General features: G+C 40.2%; 2 protein-coding genes across 5 annotated transcripts in view; both read left to right on the top strand.

The window, feature by feature from the left end:
• dennd5a (DENN/MADD domain containing 5A) overlaps positions 1-15,757 on the top strand; it is a 34,643-nt gene extending 18,886 nt beyond the window's left edge. For 2 of the 4 annotated variants that reach the window (XM_063475288.1, XM_063475280.1), the window contains 18 exons: positions 776-991; positions 1,089-1,323; positions 3,194-3,344; positions 3,464-3,557; positions 3,750-3,854; positions 4,228-4,359; positions 4,636-4,788; positions 4,898-4,985; positions 5,071-5,158; positions 8,640-8,768; positions 9,281-9,402; positions 9,489-9,634; positions 11,401-11,519; positions 11,610-11,791; positions 12,040-12,122; positions 12,868-12,991; positions 13,321-13,489; positions 14,251-15,757. In XM_063475288.1, coding sequence (XP_063331358.1) covers positions 776-991; positions 1,089-1,323; positions 3,194-3,344; positions 3,464-3,557; positions 3,750-3,854; positions 4,228-4,359; positions 4,636-4,788; positions 4,898-4,985; positions 5,071-5,158; positions 8,640-8,768; positions 9,281-9,402; positions 9,489-9,634; positions 11,401-11,519; positions 11,610-11,791; positions 12,040-12,122; positions 12,868-12,991; positions 13,321-13,489; positions 14,251-14,434 — 2,520 coding nt within the window. In that variant the 3' untranslated portion in view covers positions 14,435-15,757. The remainder of the gene's footprint in view (positions 1-775; positions 992-1,088; positions 1,324-3,193; positions 3,345-3,463; positions 3,558-3,749; positions 3,855-4,227; positions 4,360-4,635; positions 4,789-4,897; positions 4,986-5,070; positions 5,159-8,639; positions 8,769-9,280; positions 9,403-9,488; positions 9,635-11,400; positions 11,520-11,609; positions 11,792-12,039; positions 12,123-12,867; positions 12,992-13,320; positions 13,490-14,250) is intronic. The other 2 variants (XM_063475304.1, XM_063475295.1) reach the window with 1 other exon arrangement.
• A 652-nt stretch (positions 15,758-16,409) lies between these two features.
• On the top strand, positions 16,410-20,223 carry sinhcafl (SIN3-HDAC complex associated factor, like). Its single transcript, XM_063495307.1, has 6 exons — positions 16,410-16,499; positions 17,626-17,785; positions 18,001-18,100; positions 18,187-18,301; positions 18,888-19,038; positions 19,157-20,223. Exons 2-6 carry the CDS (start codon positions 17,658-17,660, stop codon positions 19,332-19,334), a joined length of 672 nt encoding a protein of 223 aa, XP_063351377.1. The 5' UTR covers positions 16,410-16,499; positions 17,626-17,657; the 3' UTR covers positions 19,335-20,223.
• Positions 20,224-20,482: the final 259 nt, after the last annotated feature.

Below are 20,482 nucleotides of genomic sequence, written 5' to 3'. Positions count from 1 at the left end.
ATAACCATCAGTTACTAGCAGCATCGTTGCAGTAAGGGACAGCAAACATAAGGGGGCGCCCTCTTACACCACAAACTCGCATGTTTTGTCAGTACACAAAAGGAGGTGGTTTGCTTTTTAAAATATTTTCTCTTCCTTTTAAATACACCAACAGCAAACATTTCTGAGTCGTGTGACTATTTTTCAGCTTCGCGGTACATGAATAAGATGCACTCAGTCTAAAGACTGACGGATGAATTAATGGATGCTTCGAGAAGGCCTCTGTACAGCGTAAGCAGCTTATGCTGTTGTGGGCAACATTAGCTTTCCTTGAATGGATTTGCGCATCGTCAAGGTCTGACCTTACTTATAATTATTCCTATCTAAAGGGACGGCTGAATTTCTATTAAAGAAACAAGGCCCTGATTAAATGGCGTTCCAGGTCACGTCAGTGGATTGGATATTTTCCTGCACAGTGGCAGCCCTGCTCTGTTATTTTAGCTGCCTGGCGCTGGCATCTGTCCAGCTGACATGCTGACATGTTCAGTTAAAATGAGGTCATAAATCAAGACTCATGTCCTTGGCTATCTTTCCCATGACCCTTCTTCTTCATCACTAAATATGTGATAAAAGTCACAAGAGGTAATGTGAAAAATAGATGTGCTTCTGCTTCTTTTCTTCATTGAATGAGCGTTTTCCTTTTTTTCGGACCCATCTTACTTTGTGTTCTTTTGTGTGTTGTAATCAGTCAAAACCAGCATTTACAACAATGTTACTTAATGTTTATGCACATCAGCTGGAGGTCAGAGAGGATGCCAGCAGCAACAAGGATGGGCGGGTTCAGTGTGACGAGGAAGAGCTGAAGATGCACCAGCTCAACATCCAGGTGCGCGAGGTCTTCGCTAACCGGTTCACCCAGATGTTTGCAGACTATGAGGTGTTTGTCATCCAGCCGAGTCATGACAAAGAGTCCTGGTTCACCAATCGAGACCAGATGCAGAACTTTGACAAGGTAAAGTGGTATAGCTGCTTTGTTAGCAAAGCATAGTAATGATTTAACATAATATATATGTAATCTTTATATCTTGTACCTGTGTGTCTGTGTGCAGGCCTCCTTCCTGTCTGACCAGCCAGAACCCTACCTGCCCTTCCTGTCACGTTTCTTGGAGACGCAGATGTTTGCGTCCTTCATCGACAGTAAGATCCTCTGTCACGATGATGAGGAGAAGGAGCACACGCTGAGGGTGTTTGATGCTCGCGTGGATAAGATCCGCATGCTGAATGTGCGCACGCCCACGCTGCGTACTTCTATGTATCAGAAGTGCACAAACATCGAAGAAGCAGGTGAGGAGGAAAAGGAGGAACATTAATCTATATGGTGGGATTGTTTTCAAAGCTCCAAATGTTTTAATTTGGCTCTCTTAACTCTTCTTTCTGAGAAAATGAACAGCTTCACTGGAGTGTCTTTAATTTAAAACTATTAAAAGAAATGCACCTCTGAATGTTTGTGATTGTAATTAAAGAAGCATTTAAAACTGCAGAACTCAATAATCTGCAGTGTAGTCATGTACGAATCTGACAGACTTCTGGAGGTTTGCTGTCTTTAGTTACCTGACTGGTTGTTGCTGTCTTGCTTGCAGACACCCTGTTTAAAAAGCGTCTTGAAAAAGCTGACTTTATCGCTCCTGGACCTCATGTCATTGAGCCGGAGAAGGCCGAGACCGAATTTCGTAATATTTGTTCTTATTATCTCAACCAATCTAGGGTGGTGGTTCTTTCAATTATGTGTGCAATGTGTTAAGTTAGGTTGGCTCATAGAGGAAATATAGGCTTCCTTTAACCTTGTATTTGGAATAAGTCACATTGGCAGTGGTTTATGCAGGAAAGCTTTTAAAAGCATGGACGGATGCTCTTGCTCAGTCTGCTGAGTCTGGAGAATGTGAAAAGAGAAAGGGGGTGAATAAGAGATGATGCAAATGTTACCATGAACTTTTTACATATTACTGTAAAATAAAAAATTCCTCTATGAGATCCTCACTGCATTGCACACGTGACAGTTTTTCCAAAGCTTGGTGATCTGTTATTGATTTTCACTGATATAGTTGCAGGAAAACGTTTTCAAACCCTTTTGAGATATTTGTGCAAGTATTACCCTTTACTGAGTAACTTAGGAAGCTTATTATGAGGTTTAATGTCATGATTTACGTCTGTTTTGCCATCACTGATTGCCATCAATGGACATCAGTGATGGCCAAATTTAATTCAAAAGGACTCAAAGCAGGCTCCAATACATAATATAAAGTCATTTTTGTCAGTAAATAAAAGACAGTGTCTTTTCCTCATTTTAATTTTAAATCGGTATGTAACACGTACAGGTAAAGGGTTGATGATGAATCCTATACAGGAAATTACATTTATGTGAATTCCAACTTCACCCAGCCAGTGTTTTTTCACCGTTTTCATGCTGCGCTTTTGCAGCTTCAAATATCTCACACCCCGTTTTTTTTTTTTGCTTTTGTTTTGGGTTTTTTTATTGCCATTTGATGGACAACAGGAAGTAGTATTATTTTTCTCTCTGTTTCTCTAACCTCGTGGGAGCTTTTCCTCACACAGCCCATGTGAGGGGGTGTTTTTAATAAAGCATCAAAAAAATCACTGTGTAAAGCTGCATGACTCGGCTGGTTCTTTTGAAGACAACAAAACATCTGCTCTGAGCCTTTTTTCTGTCATTTCTCTTGGTTCTGTGGGTGCTTTTTATGTTTTCTTTTCTGCTGTCATCTGGTTTCTAAATTTGAAATGAAAAGTTCTTAGTCATTATCTGAATTTCACAACATAACTTGACAGGGTTGGTATAACAATGAACCTGTTCTATTTACTCCAGTTGTTCCTGGAATTTTGAAGTCAGCATATCCATTAAATCATTTTATTGATGATCTGTTTCCATAAATGGCAAAAAGCGATATCTTTTAGTGATGGGACTGTTTTTTTCTTTGTTTTTGTTTTTTTAATCTTTTCAATCCTAAAGGATTTTTTTGTGTTAGATGCTGGAATAACTTGTAAAATTCTTCACCAGATCATCTTTTAAATTCAAGAGTAAGATAGAAAGAAGACATTTAATCAAACGCACACATCTCAGCAGTAAAAGTAGGGTGACTTTGAAACATGATGATATAATCCCTCTGCTGACTTGTGTACCCCTCACACACCTCCACAGAGAAAGCCATTGAGATGAGAGTCTCAAAGATCGACCACACTGCCCTGCACCCCCACCTGCTGGACATGAAGATCGGCCAGGGGCGCTACGAGCAGGGCTTCTTCCCCCGACTGCAGTCTGATGTGCTCTCCACTGGACCCACCAGCAACAAGTGAGTATTTGTAGCTCACTACTGTCTCTGTCCCCTTGTGATTAGTTTATATTTGAAATAAACTTTTGATGTGTGGGTTTGATGGCTGTTTTACATTTGTTTCTTTTTCTGTGTTACAGATGGGCCAAGAGGAGCGCTCCGGCTCAGTGGAGGAGGAGGGATCGGCAGAAGCAGCATGCTGAGCACCTTTATTTAGACAATGACCAGAGAGAGGTGAGAGCGCCCCCACAGTGTTTTCTTTCATCAGCTCCTTCGCACAGATGGACTGCTTGAGCTTTGATGTCATTTTGCATGATCTCTTGTCTGTTTGCTCTTCCCATCAATGTCTGCTCTTACACCTGTTCTCACACATTTCATTTCTTTTCTTTTTCTGCTTGCCTTACACTCACGCCCTCACACTCGCAGCATGTAGAGTGTTTGTTTCCGGAGCTCCAGCTCCTGCTGTTTCTTGACTACTACTGGCTCTCGCAGTCCTTCAAGCCCTGTCTAAAGTCGGTGACTGTGGACGTGGTATGTGTTGGTTGTCCGTAGAGCGCAGTACCTGTCCACGCATGTGGTCTTTTCCTCCCTCTGCTTTCCTCACGTACAGCAGCTGAGCTTTGTTTGAGTATCAGTGTTACTTTTGTGTGTGTCAGGTGTGGGTTTAGGAGGTGGAACTGATAAGCAGTGACGTAATTAAAATGCAGCTTCATTTTATCCATTTTATCCAAAATTGTGACTTATCTTGATCCTTATAATTTAAACTGTAGGACGTGCTTTGATTTAATATTCCCAAACAGAGTGACACCAGCTCTGTGGTTAGACACAGAGCTGTTTGTTGTAGATGTAGTGATATGAGCACACGTTATTGTACTCGCTAACTAAATCCTCTGTCTTTCATCAGAAATACATCCAGGAAGCCAGAAACTTGGGCACAACCATCAGACAGCCTAAACTGTCCAACCTGTCACCGTCTGTCATCGCTCAGACTAACTGGAAATTTGTTGAAGGATTGCTGAAGGAGTGCAGGAACAAGGTTTGCCTATCACCAGTTTTTGGTTTCACAGATTAAAACTCATCATGTATAAAACTCAGTTATGATTGAAGTTTGGGATGAAGCTCTCTTTGGCTACTTTAACGCTCTTTAAATGCTGTTAATGCAGTGTTATTTAGAGTTATGACCAATTTTCAAAACATTAAAAAAAAAAAACACAAAATAAAGCATTTTCTACCTACACGAATCGTGTTTTTAAGGTATTTTTTTCGGCTGCTCAGAAACAAATATTAGGTTTGAATTCTTGTCTCTCTGCAGACCAAACGTATGCTGGTAGAGAAGATGGGGCGTGAGGCTGTGGAGTTGGGCCACGGAGAGGTCAGCATCACCGGTGTTGAGGAAAACACCCTGATTGCAAGTCTCTGTGACCTGCTGGAGAGGATCTGGAGCCACGGGCTGCAGGTTAAACAGGTCAGGAAAGAAAAAGAAACTACTGCAGTCAGCATTCACACTCGTTTTAACATACAGTGCTCTCGGGGGAAGTTTAGCACTAATGCCGGTTTTCTCTCTTTCTTTTAAGGGTAAATCTGCCTTGTGGTCCCACCTGCTGCACTACCAGGACAGCAAAGAGAAGAAAAATGCAACTCCAGGTAGTTTAGGGCCTCCAGGTAAGAACAAAAATCATTTCACAGTCACAGTCATTTAACAAACCGATGGCTTCTGCTTCAGTTACGCTTCTTTCTTTTACTCCAGGGTTCATTCATGACACCGAGAGACGTAAATCTGACGGCGGCGGATCGGTTATGCCTCCCCTGAAAATCTCCCTGATCCAGGACATGAGGTGAGGCATCTGCAGAAATGTGCACCTCAGCGAAGGAATAAAAGAGGAATGAAATCATTTCATACTCAAAGTACTCAAAGATGTTCTGGAAATGGGCACCTTCAGACCAATGTATTTTAGACTGATACTGCCCCCCTGTGGTAGACCATTGAACACAATATTGTTATTATATCCCTATCATAATAATCTGGGCTGATCCTGTGTATCCTCATGGGTCCAAAATTCCAATATCCTGAAATAAGACACACATAAAACTTGTGGATTTCAGTGTGGGTTACATTATTACAATAGTCTCTCCAAACAAAATACTATAAAATCATCAGTATTTGCAGGAATACCATTAGTTTAATATAATAGCATCTATATTTAGAGAACGATTTTCTTTTATGATATAAACAAAAGCATGAAGTCATTCTGCTTAAATGCTGTGATGTTATTTTTCTAATCGGAATGTATTTATTTATTTTTTAATTCCTACCACTGCACTGAACATCCAGATCCACCTCTGCTATGCATATTATAACTGTATGTTTTAGTTAATGATATTAATAACAAAATAAAGATAATTTGTAAGCTGTTAGAAAAATCCAGGATTGCAAAGGTCCAGCAAAAGGCAGTACAGAAAATATCAAAGGACAAAATTAAATAAAATAACCTATAAATATGCATTCCACATGATTATACAGTTCATATATACATGTGTAGACTCTCATATTAAAAACAAAAAATGTATAAAGGTGAGTATTCTTGAGTATTTTGTCCATAGTAGTTGTGTTATACAAAAAGCAGTTTGTGGAGCCCATGAGACTGCATAGATGGAGAGAGGACACGACATACAGAAAAACCCTCACATGATCACCATCTCAGACCCTCAGGCCAGCCTTGTTGCCCCAATTTGATCAAAATGTTGTCATCCGGTCTATTATTTTTAAAAACCAAGAGTTTTAACATCATCGACAGCTCTATATCTACATGCTTCAACATGCGTGTATGTGTGTGTCTGCATGATGGCAGCCATCACTTTCGTCATGTTTACCCACCATAACCAGCCAGGGTTGAGGAGTCTGGGGTTGCGTTGTTTGAAGACAACACAGCGTAAGTGTGTGTGTGTGTAACGGCGTGTTACTTCCAGCCTAATTACCAGACCCCCCGCCAGTCTGACTGAGTGGAAAGGAGAGGAGGGGTCAACTTGGGGCACAAATATGCAGCTCGACTCTGCACTGGTGGATGGACCCTCCTCCGCATTCACGTAAACGTCTGACGGCACAGTCACAGACACGGTGGCAAAGAGGCAACCACCATCATAATACTTCATTTAAGCCTAACAGGGAGTTAATCTCACATTTTAAAGTTTTGCGTGTGTTGCAGTGCGTTAATAATAACATTTCATGTAGTAGGTGTTTCCCACTGTTGCTATGGCGATAACGAGCACAGAAAACTGGGTTACTTGACGTGATTGGGCGTGGAGACGGGGAGGGGGATGGAAGGTGGAGAAGAAGCGCGTATGGCACAGGTGGAGTGGAAGGAAATGTGTCTGGACGTCAGAGACGTGATAGTGGCGCGATGGCACGGGGGCGAGACAGCCACGGCAGAAACATCACATAGGGCGAGCAGAGACAGACTTCGGCCTGTGTGTAACAGCATCAGTTACAGTTTTATTTACACAGAGCCAGGTCACAGCATCTCAGGACACTTTGTATTTAATTATTTGTCAGACTGGGACAGGCAATGCTGAAATTTTTTCAAATTTTATTCTTTTAGTTAATTAATACAGCCTTTTCATTTGTCAGTTTCTTACAATGTTGATAGTTTAATATTCTTTTAGGGTGCTGAAGCTTTTTAAATGTCAACATTTGTTTATTTCTGCTTCTTTCTTTGAGTTGAATTGTTGAATCTGAATCTCTTTAAGAAGATTCTGCATATAAATCTGCAACAACTACGTGAGTGTGAACTTTGGCTACATACAATCAAATGGTCTGTACAGAGAGCAAGAATGCATTTCTAAAAATGCTATTGTGTATTAGCTATTTAGCTTTCTATTCACTTTAAAAAAAAAGAAAAGGTTTTCATATAAAGAAATGACTGGAAACATGATTGGACTGAGCAGGAGGTCTTCGGCCTGATATAAAGTATCTCTTATCCGGAAAATATTTAGCTACACCAGGAGCCTGGAAACATTTGTCCATTGCCTCCAGACAGTAAATCGTCAGGCGATGGCAGCTTGGTTTCCAGATTGGCGGAAATTAATTTAAGTTTACACAGTTAAATTTAGACAACACACTTGTGTGTTCACCTGTATAATCCATTCATATCACCTTGGTTGTTCCACTGAGAGCAAACAAGATATATTCATGTCAGATATCAGACTTTTAGTTCTTCTTCACTCTTTATGTGCTTACATACCACTCTGCATTTAATCATGAATTATTTTTCATCTCTGGCTCTCTTCGTCCTCTCACTCCAAACCTGTCACGGCAGATGGCTGCCCTTCCCTGTGCCTGGTTCTGCTAGAGGTTTTTTCCTGTTAAAAGTGTCTGTGAAGGTTCTCAGTCATCCAGGTCATCGTAGTCTAAGGAGCTTGGAAAGAAAAGCGTCTGGACTTCTTTAAGTTGCTTGAAGACGTTTCACCTCTCATCCGAGAAGCTTCTTTAGTTCTAAGGGTCCATCTGTCCTCTCTGTCCAAAATGTGAACGTTGGCTGATGCCAACGACAGAGAGGACAGATGGTTTGAAAGAGGAGTGAAAGAAGCCATTTACGTCCACTGTGAGCGACCATCTTTGAACAGAGGCGGTGGTTTACGACACCATTTGTCTGCCATCTATAATCCAGTTTTGAGATCCCTTCCCAGACGCCTTAACGCCCACTCACATTCTGGGCCATCTGACCTCAGGAAATCACATGATAGGGTGGGGCCAGGTTTAACAATGAGCTCACCCGAAACCCTGGCTGATTGTGACCCACGCCCACTTTCACACCTTGGCGCATGTGATTAGGTAGAGGATCATCAGGGGGTCCTTTGTCCCTCTTTGGGGGGAAACTCCCACTGGGTTTAAATCTGGGACTCTCCACCATTAGACCCTTAGAACTGAAGAAGCTTCTCGGATGAGAGGTGAAACGTCTTCAAGCAACTTAAAGAAGTCCAGACGCTTTTCTTTCCAAGCTCCTTAGGTTCCTGTTAAAAGGGAGTTCTTTCTTCCCACTGTCATCAAAGTGCTTGTTCATTGGGATTGTTTGATGGTTGGGGCTTTCTCTGTATTATTGTAAGGTATTTATCTTACAATATAAAGCACCTTGAGGAGACTTCTGTTGTGATTTGGTTCTATATGAATAAAATTGACTGGAATTATTGACATTATGTTGAAGTATTGTCCATCTTTGCACTTCTGTGACACTGCAGGAATCTAATTTTTCTATGTCTGATAACTAGCATCAGTTCTTCCTCCCTCTAATCTCTAAATCTGTTGTTATTTTTTATTTGCAGGCACATTCAGAACATAAGTGAGATTAAGACAGATGTGGGCAAGGCCCGAGCCTGGGTTCGCCTCTCTATGGAGAAGAAGCTCCTTTCCAGACACCTGAAGCAGCTGCTTTCAGATCACGAGCTTACAAAGTGAGCAAAAGGACACAAACAGCAGAGTTTATATGTGCTTCCATTTATCACAGGGTCACTATTTGTCAAAACAACTGCAATAAGTCACGCTGATGCAGATTAAAGATCTTTGGATTTGTGTTTCTTCCTGCTGTGTGTGCTCATCTGACCTCCTTTCTTTGTTTTGTGAAGCAATGTCTGTGTCATATGAAATGAAGATGTGATCTAACCATTTATAATGCATTAAGTCTCTTGAAATTTCAGAGCATCATGCTATAGTTCCTCTCTACATAAATAATTCACAGTTTTCTTCATAATTGATATCTGAGTACTAAAGTGGGTCAGGGGATTTCTGTCTGCCTTTTATTGACCTTACAGTGGTATTTATTTCACCTAATGCTAAACAGTGTGCACTTTGTCATCCATTTACCTCAAAAATGATCATGTCTTGTGCTTCTTGTAGGCATTATTATCTTTTAATTGTAATCATAGCAGAAATAATTTAATTTCTCTAACAATCTTCTTCTTTTTAGGAAGCTATACAAGCGCTACGCCTTCCTGCGCTGTGACGATGAGAAGGAGCAATTTCTTTACCACCTCCTGTCCTTTAATGCTGTGGATTACTTCTGTTTCACCAACGTCTTCACAACCATCAGTGAGCCTGACCCTGTACTCCATGAACAACCAGCTTTTATGGATTTCAGTTCATTGTGTAACCTTTCTTTTCCCTCTGTCTGTCAGTGATCCCCTACCACGTGGTGGTTGTTCCCAGTAAGAAGTTGGGTGGCTCCATGTTCACAGCCAACCCTTGGGTGTGTGTTTCTGGTGAGCTGGCGGAGACCGGAGTCCTGCAGGTCCCCAGAAATACTCTGGAGATTACTTTTGAGGTTGGTATTAATTCTCATATAAAGGCTAATTCCACTGCGTTACAACTGGGTTCTTAATTGGACAATATAGTAAATAAATTTGCAAAAAAGTAAGTGTTGCAATTAGGGAACAAAGCAGCACAGATGGAAAGAAATATAACTCTGTTACTAACCATATTATCTAAATCAATGGTTATCATATTTGGACCCCAGGGACTTGATATCGGCTGATATCTGCAAGCAATAGCTGAAGGCTCCACAAAGTAATCCACTTATAATATAATAAAACAGTGGTCTATCATTAAGAAGTACATGTATACAAATGTGAACCGTTTGCACTAATAAAACAGTTATTGCTTCCTCTAGTAGAAGCTGATCATCTGTCATAAATAACTCATCAAATGTCATTTCTCCCAAACTGTTCTAAGTGCTGTGTAGCCTGAGTAATTGGCAGCAAGCATGTGACTCAAAGGCAAACCAGCTTTATCTGGATTACAGTGATGAATCCCTAGAAACTCTCCCTGATGAAAGACCACTCGGCACACAAACTCAGAGACTTCTGATTTAAATTGCTTACTCTAGGAAAAATGTCGAGTTTCACAGCACTTCATGCTAAAATTAATCAGTTGTGCTGCTGGACCTCCTGTATTGTAGTCACACCTTGCCTAGTACTAGTCGAACGCCCCTTTGTCTGCAAGACTGTCTTTAATCTTCATGGCATAAATTCAACAAGGTGCTAAAAACATTCCTCAGAGATTTTCCTCCATTATGACATGATAGCATCACACGGTTGCTGCGGATTAGTCAGCTGCACATCCCTGATGTGAATCTCTCGTTCCACCACACCCCATATTGGATTGAGATCTGGTGACTGTGGAGGCCGTTTGAGTAGTCAGTTTAAGTGCATTTTACAACACAGTGGTCCCTCGTTTATTGCGGGAGTTACGTTCTAAACATAACCCGCGATAGGTGAAATCTGTGAAGTAGCCAACTTTATTTTTTAAAATTATTATAGATGTTTTAAGGCTGTAAAACCCCTCACTACACACTTTATACACTTTTCTCAGACAGGCATGAACATTTTCAGACTTTTCTCTCCTGTTTAAACACTCTCAAAGTAATACCTTCGTAGAAAAATAAGTCCAGTATTATAGAATGAAACAAAAGATCAAACCCTGTTTGGGACAGGGTTTCCGGTCCAGAACATGGGAACAGCTGCGAGAGAATTCATCATTAATGAATCAATGGTACAGAAGTAGCCTTATAATCCGGTGTGCTTTATGGTCCGAAAAATACGGTAACTTCTACCTTCCTTTAAAAGAAGTCCAACTCTTTGTGCGATGGTTAGCATCTTCCTCTGCCTTTTGCGTGCTACCGCAGGTGCCTTTGACGGTGCAAAACGTTTCATTGACATTGTTGTGTATGCTGGGGAGAACACTTACAAACATACAGCACTTCAGAGTAACACTGCTAGCAATCGAAGATCTATGTAAATTTGACAAGCTGAATGCATTCTGTACTGCACAGGAGACACGGCATGGAGGAGATTGATTAAAAATGCGCTGTAAAAAAATTTAAAAGCATGCAAATTGCACACAAAAAAACAAATCTGCCAAACGGCAAGGCCGCGAAAGGTGAACAGTGTTATGTGGCTTCTCTAACACAGGAATTTCACGTCTTTTGGAAAAAAGACTGTGTATCTTATCTTAGAAACTCTGTAGTCGAAATGTGATTTTTTTTTTTCTTTGTTTGGGTGTTTGACATTAATCTGGGTCCTTCTGTCTCAGTGCCAGAACCTGGGCAAACTCACCACAGTGCAGATGGGTCACGATAACACAGGGCTCTATGCGAAGTGGCTGGTGGAGTGTGTTGTGGTCCGCAACGAGATCACGGGGCACACTTACAAGTAAGCATTACCGCCTGGTGGAAAAATGAACCCGATACCGATTTGGCCAGTTGGTTGTCAAAAAATCGACTCGCCGTGCTCATCTCGCAGGTTTCCGTGCGGCCGCTGGTTGGGGAAGGGCGTGGATGACGGCAGCCTGGAGAGGATCCTGGTGGGAGAGCTGATGACCCCCAGCTCGGAGAACGATGAACGGATGTGCCGCACACCCCCCATGCAGCAGTCCCCGGGAATGATGAGGAGATTTGTTACCATCTCGCCAAACAGCAAACCAAGTGAGTTTGTAGAGCTTTTTGTTCTACAAAGAACAAAAAACACCCTTTGATGTGGGATTTAACTGTTCCTCACCTGCTAATGATTAAAATCTTGCCTTAAAAAAAGAAACGACCCAAAAACGCCTGAACGAGAAAACACAACGACAAATTGTTTTAAACCTGGATTGGGAGTTACCTTCATGTGTCTGCTTGTGTTGTCTCTGAGTATCTTTGTTAAACTTTTTTTTTTTCTTCTTTCTTTCATCCAGAGCTAAACACAGGTCAGATCCAGGAGGGAGTGGGAGAGGCAATCAATGGGATTGTAAAGCACTTCCACAAGCCAGAGAAGGAGGTGAGAGACGGCAGTCTAGACAGGCCCAAACATGTACTTCTATTATTCATCACAAATGGGGAAAAAAGCAGCCGTCTGCTCCGGTGGCCCCAGCCCCCCTCAGTAACCGTTCTGCCTGTATTATAGTTCAAATATAACAAAGAGGGATTTGCGCCGTTTTTTTTAATGATCTTATTTAGCTTGTTATTATTATTATTTTGACCTAGAGTGCTGTCTGTTAATTTTCCTCTTCTGGAGGAACTAAAATAGAACTTGAATGCTGATAATTATTACATACTCGGGCAGGTGGAGAAGGAGAACTGCAATTGAAGATTTTTAAAGTGTGTTGTAACTTAGCTGCTGATTACAGGCTTTAAAAGTCATTCATTATAGTTTCAAAGGATTTTTTACTGGGAATTCCCCTTCACTTTTGCTCTACCTCCTTAACACACCAACAGAACAATAACGTTGAAGTCTGCTTTGTATTCTCCCGTGTGTCCTACTATACTGTGTGTGTATATGGTCTCTTAGTTTAGTGATGATTTAAATGTTTTGGAGTTCTCATTAATTTAAATATGACCACAGAGAAAGCTGTGGAGTAATGATCCTTTCCATTGTCTGTTCCTGCTTGATATTTGGAAGGTGGTTTGGCATTTTAATGGGATAGCTGATCCATTAAATTGGCATTTTCAGGAAAAACAGTCAGCAATTTTGAGGCAACTTGAAATGAGCTCTAAATGCATGCATGTATTTTTGCTCTCCACAGAGAGGCAGCCTGACCCTCCTGCTCTGTGGGGAGTACGGCCTCGTCTGGGCTCTGGAGCAAGTTTTCCAGCACGGTTTCAAATCACCGCGACTCTTTAAAAATGTCTTCATCTGGGACTTTTTGGGTAAGGACTCAAGCTTGTATTTGCATCCTGCATAACTGAATGACAAACGGTAAAAAGCCTGTGTCCCAATAAAGAACAACAACCAACTGCAGTAATCTGCAAAGTACATTGTGGTGTACGAGTACTTTGGAAATGTCTGTTGATGTTGATCGATTGTTTCTCTATTGAAAAATGCTTTAATTTCAAAGAGGCCTCACATTTTTTTTCTTGTTAAAGTAGACCAATGTTTTGCTGTTACCTTTCAGGTTTAGTGTGTGTTTTAAATACTGTTAAAAACTGTTAACTGAGTGGTCTTCTTTGTTTTACCAAAAAAAAAAAAAACCCCACAGAAAAGGCACAAGTTTACTTTGAAAGTGCTGAGCAGCGTGAGGTGACCCCGGATGAAAACTGGCAAACCAGAGTGCGCCACTTCTGCCGCTTCATGCGCGCCATCAACAACGCTCCCAGAAACATCGGCAAGGACGGGAAGTTCCAAATGCTCGTCTGTCTGGGCGCAAGGTAGGAAGGACCACGTATGCTGCTAATGTTTCATCTAAAAAGAGATAATACACATCAATTAATAAGAGTAATTGGGCCCATCGACATGTGACTGTGCCAAAATTGGAGAGGTTATGTTAGTTTGGCTTGTTAGCGTGTATAAGCGTTAAAAGAAAACATCTGCACAAAAGATGAGATGAAAAAGTCCATAAACTAAATAAAAGACTCAATAAACATTTAGAACACTGTTAATATTCTTGTGGACAAAAAGGAAGTTGAGTGTTCAAAGTGGATGCAGTAAAACTTCTTAGTGAAGCTCGAGACATAAAACAGTCTTTGCTGATACACTGCTCTGTCTGATCCTGTGTCTCTGCCTGCATGGACTGAAGTGAAAATGGTCTCTGCTTTGAGAATCCTCGAAGCATCCTTCATTTGAATAGTTTTCTCTAGAGCTTCCTCTCTGTTAAGAGTTTATTATGTACGAGTTTTCAGTCCTCTGCAGATGTACAGCTGTGTTTTTACCCTTTTTCTATGATTCTGTGCTGTGAGACTTGATCAGACTTTGAACTGAAAGAACATAATTCCCAACAAGTTTACAGTAGAATACAAAAACTAGGCTTATTTCAGCATCTCAAGTGAAAGGCTTTACCAGCCTTGGTAGAGGTTTTAAGCATAGTGTAATGTAGTTTGCTTTTATTCCGCCACAGCTTGTGATTTTTATTGGAAAACTGCATCACGTGTTAAGCTGCTCTGTTAACTCCACATGTGTCATCTTTTGTCAGGGACCATTTGCTCCATCACTGGATCGCTCTGCTCGCAGATTGTCCGATCACTTCTCAGATGTATGAGGACACTGCACTGATTAAGGACCGCTCGCTGGTAAACTCTCTGATCAGAGTACTGCAGACTCTGCAGGAGTTCAACATCACCCTGGAGGCTTCACTCGTCAAAGGTGTCGGCATCTAAAGCCAAACCAGTTTCCCACCCACTGGACTTGACCGGGAAGATCACTGGGGACCACTAAAAAGAATAACTGAACCTTTTTTATGCAGGAACAGACTTGAACAAAGGACACTTTCTGGCTTATATTAAAGCTACTGTTAACATTTGCCATATATTAAGTGCAATGAGCCTTTCCAGATATGTTGTTATTTTTATCCTTGACGATGTTGCCATTAGATGTTTAAAAATATGTTTTCTATTACGAACCATGATTTACACATTATTGACCTACTTGTGCTATAATGTTTTACTGAAAACTGAATATTTTCACCGCTATCGTGAACTGCTGGCGACGGCTATATTTAAGGGAAAGCGGGGGATCAAAACTGTTAATATATTTTCAGAGGGGAAAAAAAACAGTATTATTTTGTTAAATTGGTCAAGTTGCTTGCTCTGTTATCAACTCCGAGTTCAATGTCATAACGCTGAGCTTAGAGCAAATGATGTGGATGTATGCTTTGTAAGTGTGTGTATGACCGGGAAGTTTGTAGAGCGTTAGGTGATTCACCACGTGGGCTGTTACATTCAGGCCTTTCCCTGATAGAAGTACAAGTATGCAAAATCTTTCACAAGGAGCACCTTCAGCAGAGATGAAGATCTCTGTTGTGTGTGTGTATGTGTGGTTTTAAGCCTGTATTCAGCGATTAAGAAAAGTAACCCCAAAGTTCTCCGAGAGATGCTCGACCCTGCTTTCTGTGCGACCTGGATCACAACTACAACCTTCATGCTAACACCTCCAACCAGCCCCTTTCTCCTGCCATCATTACAGCTCTTACACTACATTTGCTGTCTTCTGCAAACATAAAAAACTGTGATTATCTCAGTAGGCTTCCTGTGATGAGGATGATCTCCTGCTTCCCATGTGAGGAGCAAAAAGGACTGCTTCCCCCCCCCCGTCGTCTCCTGATTTTTATTTTTCTTCCTTCGCATCATGTTTTCTTGCTATGCAATATCCACAAGAGAATTTAAACTCCCTGTAAACTCCATATCAGGGCGTCTTGAGATGGTCCCAGGCCCTCCTCCGTTATAGACATTTAACTTTACTGTGCAGAATAAGAGACTTGGTATGTGATGGACTTCTTACCTGTGCCAACAATGTCTGGAATGACTGTGTTGTACCCATCTGTGTACGACCCCACACACGAGCATCTTGGGAGATATATATTTTTGTTTTCCAATACAGTTGTACATTTATTGATATAGCGGTGTAATGTAGTGTTTACTAAGTGAGCAGCAGTGTACAGTGTAAAAATATATTAAGAATAAAGCATCTGTAATGCATTCAAATGGGTGATTTTGTTTTTCATTAACATATTTATATTATTTGCTCCAGGAGCTCTGCAGTTATACAAGCTGCTAGAGAGAAACTTAAATATATGAACTTGGGCTTTAGAAATTTGATTTTCTTTTTAAATAAAATCGTACATTTAACAGAATTATTGATTAATCAAATAGTGATAATAGTATATTTATTAATTATAATGAATTTATTTACTGCCCTGAATTAAAGTAAAGTGCTTACACTAACTAAAATGTGCAATAAAGGGAAGCTTAAATGCATATTTAGATGTATAATTTAGATGAATGAGTTTTTTAGGTCCTGCAGTCGTGATTTGATAGCTTTTGTACATTCATATTTCCGCTGAATGCCTTTTCTCGGCTGAGAAAATGTAAACAAACTCTTTCGCGCCATATCAAAGAGGTGTTTTTCTTTAAAGGTTTCGGTCATGTGCCTTATGGGATTTTGAGTTTCAAGACAGTCCGTTCACATCTAACAACGGCGTAACGCCTCGCTTGTTCACTACGCTTCCCATCATTCATGTCTTCCGGCGAGTATGCAAAGGGGTCAGCGATTGGTTGGAATCAGGTTCAAACCCAACGGCTGCACGCCTTATATGGTCATGTAAGCTCTGCGTTTTCATTCCGGTTTTTTATGCAAATGTATTCTAATGACCAGCTGTATGCAGTTGTAGTAAGAGCATGCGCAGTGCGGGAAAGGAACACGGCGAAGATTCAAAGTTTTTGTTCGGTAAGTGCAGTCTTATTTCTCTTCTACTGATATTACATTTATGAGATTTTATTTATTCGTTATGTACGTGAAGAGTAGCCGTAATGTGGTGCAATGGTGACCTGACGTGTGCTTTTCCATATGTCACGCGCCAAACGTTTAAGACTAACAGTCTCGACAATGGGGATAACGTGGAAGTGAACGAGAGCGTGGCGTGGTGCTGGTAGCGAAGTAGGCTAGCTGGAATGCTAAGGGCTAACAACAATGAGCCATATTTGGCGCTCTAGCGGGCAAAAGTTTGAATTTAAAGGGAAGGATGTGTTCGTTGCAACTTTTTGCATTTTGTTAAAATTTCAGTGAAATTCACTAAATGCACTGAGTTGATAAGTATGACTTATTTAGAGATGCGCATTTTAACGAATAGCACGGTAGCTTTTTGTTTGTTCACTTCAGAAAGCGCCGCTTACAGCCCGCTTTTTGTTTCGGATTCCCAGCGCACACCAATCTCCTGATAAACAACGTGTAATCGCTCGCAATCTCACTTTGTTAACGTTTGCTAGATAGTAAAATATATAATCCATGCAGTGGTGTTTTGGAAAAGTAGCATTAATGCGTAAAACGCGTAAAACGCTGCTCGTGTGGCGGGTGTAACGTCCCCACGTTAACCGAGCTGTGCTTGAAAGTTTAAGATCCCGACTCGGACCCACATTATTCCGCGTGGATCATCCTCAGATCTTCTTTATGTGATAAGACGATCGATAACATGGCGACATAGCGTGCGTTTAGTGTTCGTGCTGTCTTGTTTTTGTTTTGTTTTTTAGGTGTTTTGGTGTTCCCGTGACTTGACTTTAAATTCCTCAACGTTGCGGCTTTAGCCAAATGTAGTTGGGCATTTTCAGATGTTTGCGCACTATTAGTTTAATGTTTCGATTAGTAAAAAAAAAAAAGTGATGTCTTGTAGGATTTGTTATAATTGTAAGGTTGTGGACGGGTTTTCTTAAATCTGTATGTGTGCGCGTGTAGGGACCGCCCCCTTTTAGCAGTAGAAAGCACAACTGTCTGCAGACATCCACGGTGCTTAGAAAAGGTGGGACTGGGACAATTACCGATCGTGTGCTCATATTTTTATTCCCCCTTCCGTTTTCAGGATTAACCCTAACACCGACCAAGAAATAGACTATGTTTGGCTTTCACAAGTCAAAGATCTACAGGAGTAACGAAGGCTGTTGCATCTGCAAGACCAAGTCCTCCAGTTCTCGATTCACAGACAGCAGTCGATATGAGGAGACATTCAGGCTGTGTTTTGGGTAAGAGCTCGCATTTATTCATATTGTTGATATCGGTGCATTCGTTTTTGGATTTTTGTCTTTTTTGCATACTTTATTAATGACTCATATCACACACACACACACACACACACACACACACACACACACACACATATATATATATATATATATATATATATATATATATATATATATATATATATATAAAATTTTCTTTTTTTTTTTCTTTGAAGGCTCTCTGAGGATCGTGTTGGAGACATCTGCAACGCCTGCGTCTTACTGGTGAAAAGGTGGAAAAAGCTGCCTCTTGGCTCCAAGAAAAATTGGAACCATGTAAGTGATGTCCACTTATTGGTACTGTTAGTGCATATTTGTCCCATTCAATGGACTGCTGACTTGTTGCGTCTAACCTAATTCAGGTGGTGGATGCAAGAGCAGGTCCAGGCTTTAAGGTGACAAAACCCAAGAAGATAAAAAATGGAGATGGGAAGAAGAAAAGCAAGCTAAAGAAGCTGCACAAGTTCAAGAGACAGAGTGAGTCATTTTAAAAACATTAAACCGTGATCTATTCTTAGTAATCTTAGCTATAAGTAATTTTGACAGATGCAGAATACATTTTTCTTAGCCCTCAAACAACTGATTTTAAACACTTTAGCTGCAGCTCATTCTCACTGTCCATCAGTCTTGGGTTTATGTTTGTCTTCTCTGGCTAATTAAAAGCAACTGTTAGCATCATCTGGTGGCTGTTTGGGTTAGGGCACTCTGGTTAGCTTCAGGCTCATCTCAGGGCTGAAAGGTAATTAGAATTAATTGGCAATTTGGGGGCTGGATAAATGTCATTCACTGATCAAATTTTATTTAAAAACTAATAATAATTATAATCATGTGTGACTGTGTAGTAGGACAAAAAAGGCAAATTCATTCCTCTAAAATCCAAAAAGTGATGACTTGGTGACAAAAACAGTCATTGAACCATGGAGTGTAAAAGTTTTGATCAGTTTTAGAAATGGTGGCTAACTTTCTGCTAAATAAAATTAATTAAAATATTTAGAATTTAACAAAACCTTACCACACAAATGTAAATATGATAATATTTAATATATTCCCTTTTTCTAAGCAGACTCTGATGCCCACAGCACGACCTCCAGCGTGTCTCCTGCCCAGTCTCCCAGTTACAGCAACCAGTCAGATGATGGGTCAGACATAGAGTCCAAGCAAAGACGCTCAGCTCCCTCTATCTTCTCCTTCTTGGACCGTTCCTACTGGAAAAGGCAAGCTACTCGTTGACTACACTGAAGAAAAAAAAATTGTTATCTTTTTCTAAAAAAAAAAAAAAAAAAAAAAAGATTAAGTATTGTTTAAGTAACTTTTCACCTTTTAACTTTTTAGACAAAAGGTGTGCTGTGGGATTGTCTACAAGGGTCGGTTTGGAGAGGTGATTATTGATCCCCGGCTTTTCAAGCCCTGCTGCAGTTCCAAAAAACAGAAGACACTGACATCGCCCACGCAAGTGGCCACACACTTGCCGGACACACAACACCCAGAAGACATAAAAGAAACCTGGTGAATGCTGTTGTTGTTGTTGTTGAATTTCCCTGTTCGGGTTATCCATGGCATCCACCTGGATTTGTCTCCAGTGGTAGACCCTCTCATTTATGCTCCTCCTCTTTCCTATAGGCGGTTAGGTAGACCTTTTTTCCTTTGTAATATTCCTTTTTATATAGGTATTTTTTTTTTTAATTTTTTGTAAAGAATTGATTTTTCTTTCTTTCCTTCCTTTTTATGTTTTTTATAGAAAGCACAAATGGAAAAAAAACCTTATGGGCATTAGTGTTATTTATAGGATGAGGAGACAAATTTTGCTAAGGCTCTGCTTTTGACTCTGGATTATAATTTTTGTTTTTATGACATGATCATCCTTCTGTAAATATTTTGTCACCTTTTTTATACATATCAGGATTGTTTTGTTTTTCATTAGTTGTTAAATTGTAAGTGTAAATGAAAGACACCAGCTTTTTTGTGAGTGGAGTGGCTCTTCAACATTTTGCTATGTTTTGTCTATTAGTGCAAATGAGTATTTGAATTTTCATTTTATTTTTTATTTTTAATACAAAAATGGCTTTTTCCTAACACCGGGGATCACTAGTATAACTGTTCTTTATCGATTTAATGATCTTTTAATATGTGTATATAGATGAGAACACGTAATCTTTGGACATGTATACAGCTTTAGCATGCCACAAGTTTGAAACACTCCATTTTAAATTTGTTCAGCAGTGTGTGCACATTAACTGATAGATGTGGTTCGACCATGCATGCAGTACATCCCTGTTTGTTGTGTTTTGGGTTTTTTTGTTTTTTAGTGGATTTTGTAAATACAATAATTTGCCTGTTGGAACGTCTAAACTTTTTTTTTTTTTTAAACAATAACAGGAATAGAAAACCACTACGTCTGTTTAAAAAAAAAAAAAAAAAAAAAAAAAAAAAAAATGCTTTTGTGTGTCCCAACATTGTTAAAACATGTACTTTAACAACAAGAAGAAAAGAACAGGCTTTACCACATGTTCACATCTCTTTAATCAGATACATTTCTCTAAACACAACAGTGAGCAGCAACATTCCTCCTCCTGTGTGACTCATCTTTTGAAGTTGCTTTACATTTTAGCCCCCATTATCACCATTCAAAAAAATTGCTTTTAATGAAATGTGTTTGTC

The sequence above is a fragment of the Pelmatolapia mariae genome, linkage group LG1 (genome assembly GCF_036321145.2).
Source record: "Pelmatolapia mariae isolate MD_Pm_ZW linkage group LG1, Pm_UMD_F_2, whole genome shotgun sequence".
NCBI classification, from domain to species: Eukaryota; Metazoa; Chordata; class Actinopteri; order Cichliformes; family Cichlidae; genus Pelmatolapia; species Pelmatolapia mariae.
The sequence above is the reverse complement of the archived record's forward strand: the minus strand, read 5'-3'. Positions and strand labels throughout refer to the sequence as shown.

Coding starts and splice junctions, on each gene's coding strand:
- sinhcafl (XM_063495307.1), top strand. CDS start 17,658: ATGTTTGGCTTTCACAAGTCAAAGATCTACAGGAGTAACGAAGGCTGT. Junction 17,786..18,000: donor ACATTCAGGCTGTGTTTTGG/GTAAGAGCTCGC, acceptor TTTTCTTTGAAG/GCTCTCTGAGGATCGTGTTG. Junction 19,039..19,156: donor GACCGTTCCTACTGGAAAAG/GCAAGCTACTCG, acceptor TTAACTTTTTAG/ACAAAAGGTGTGCTGTGGGA.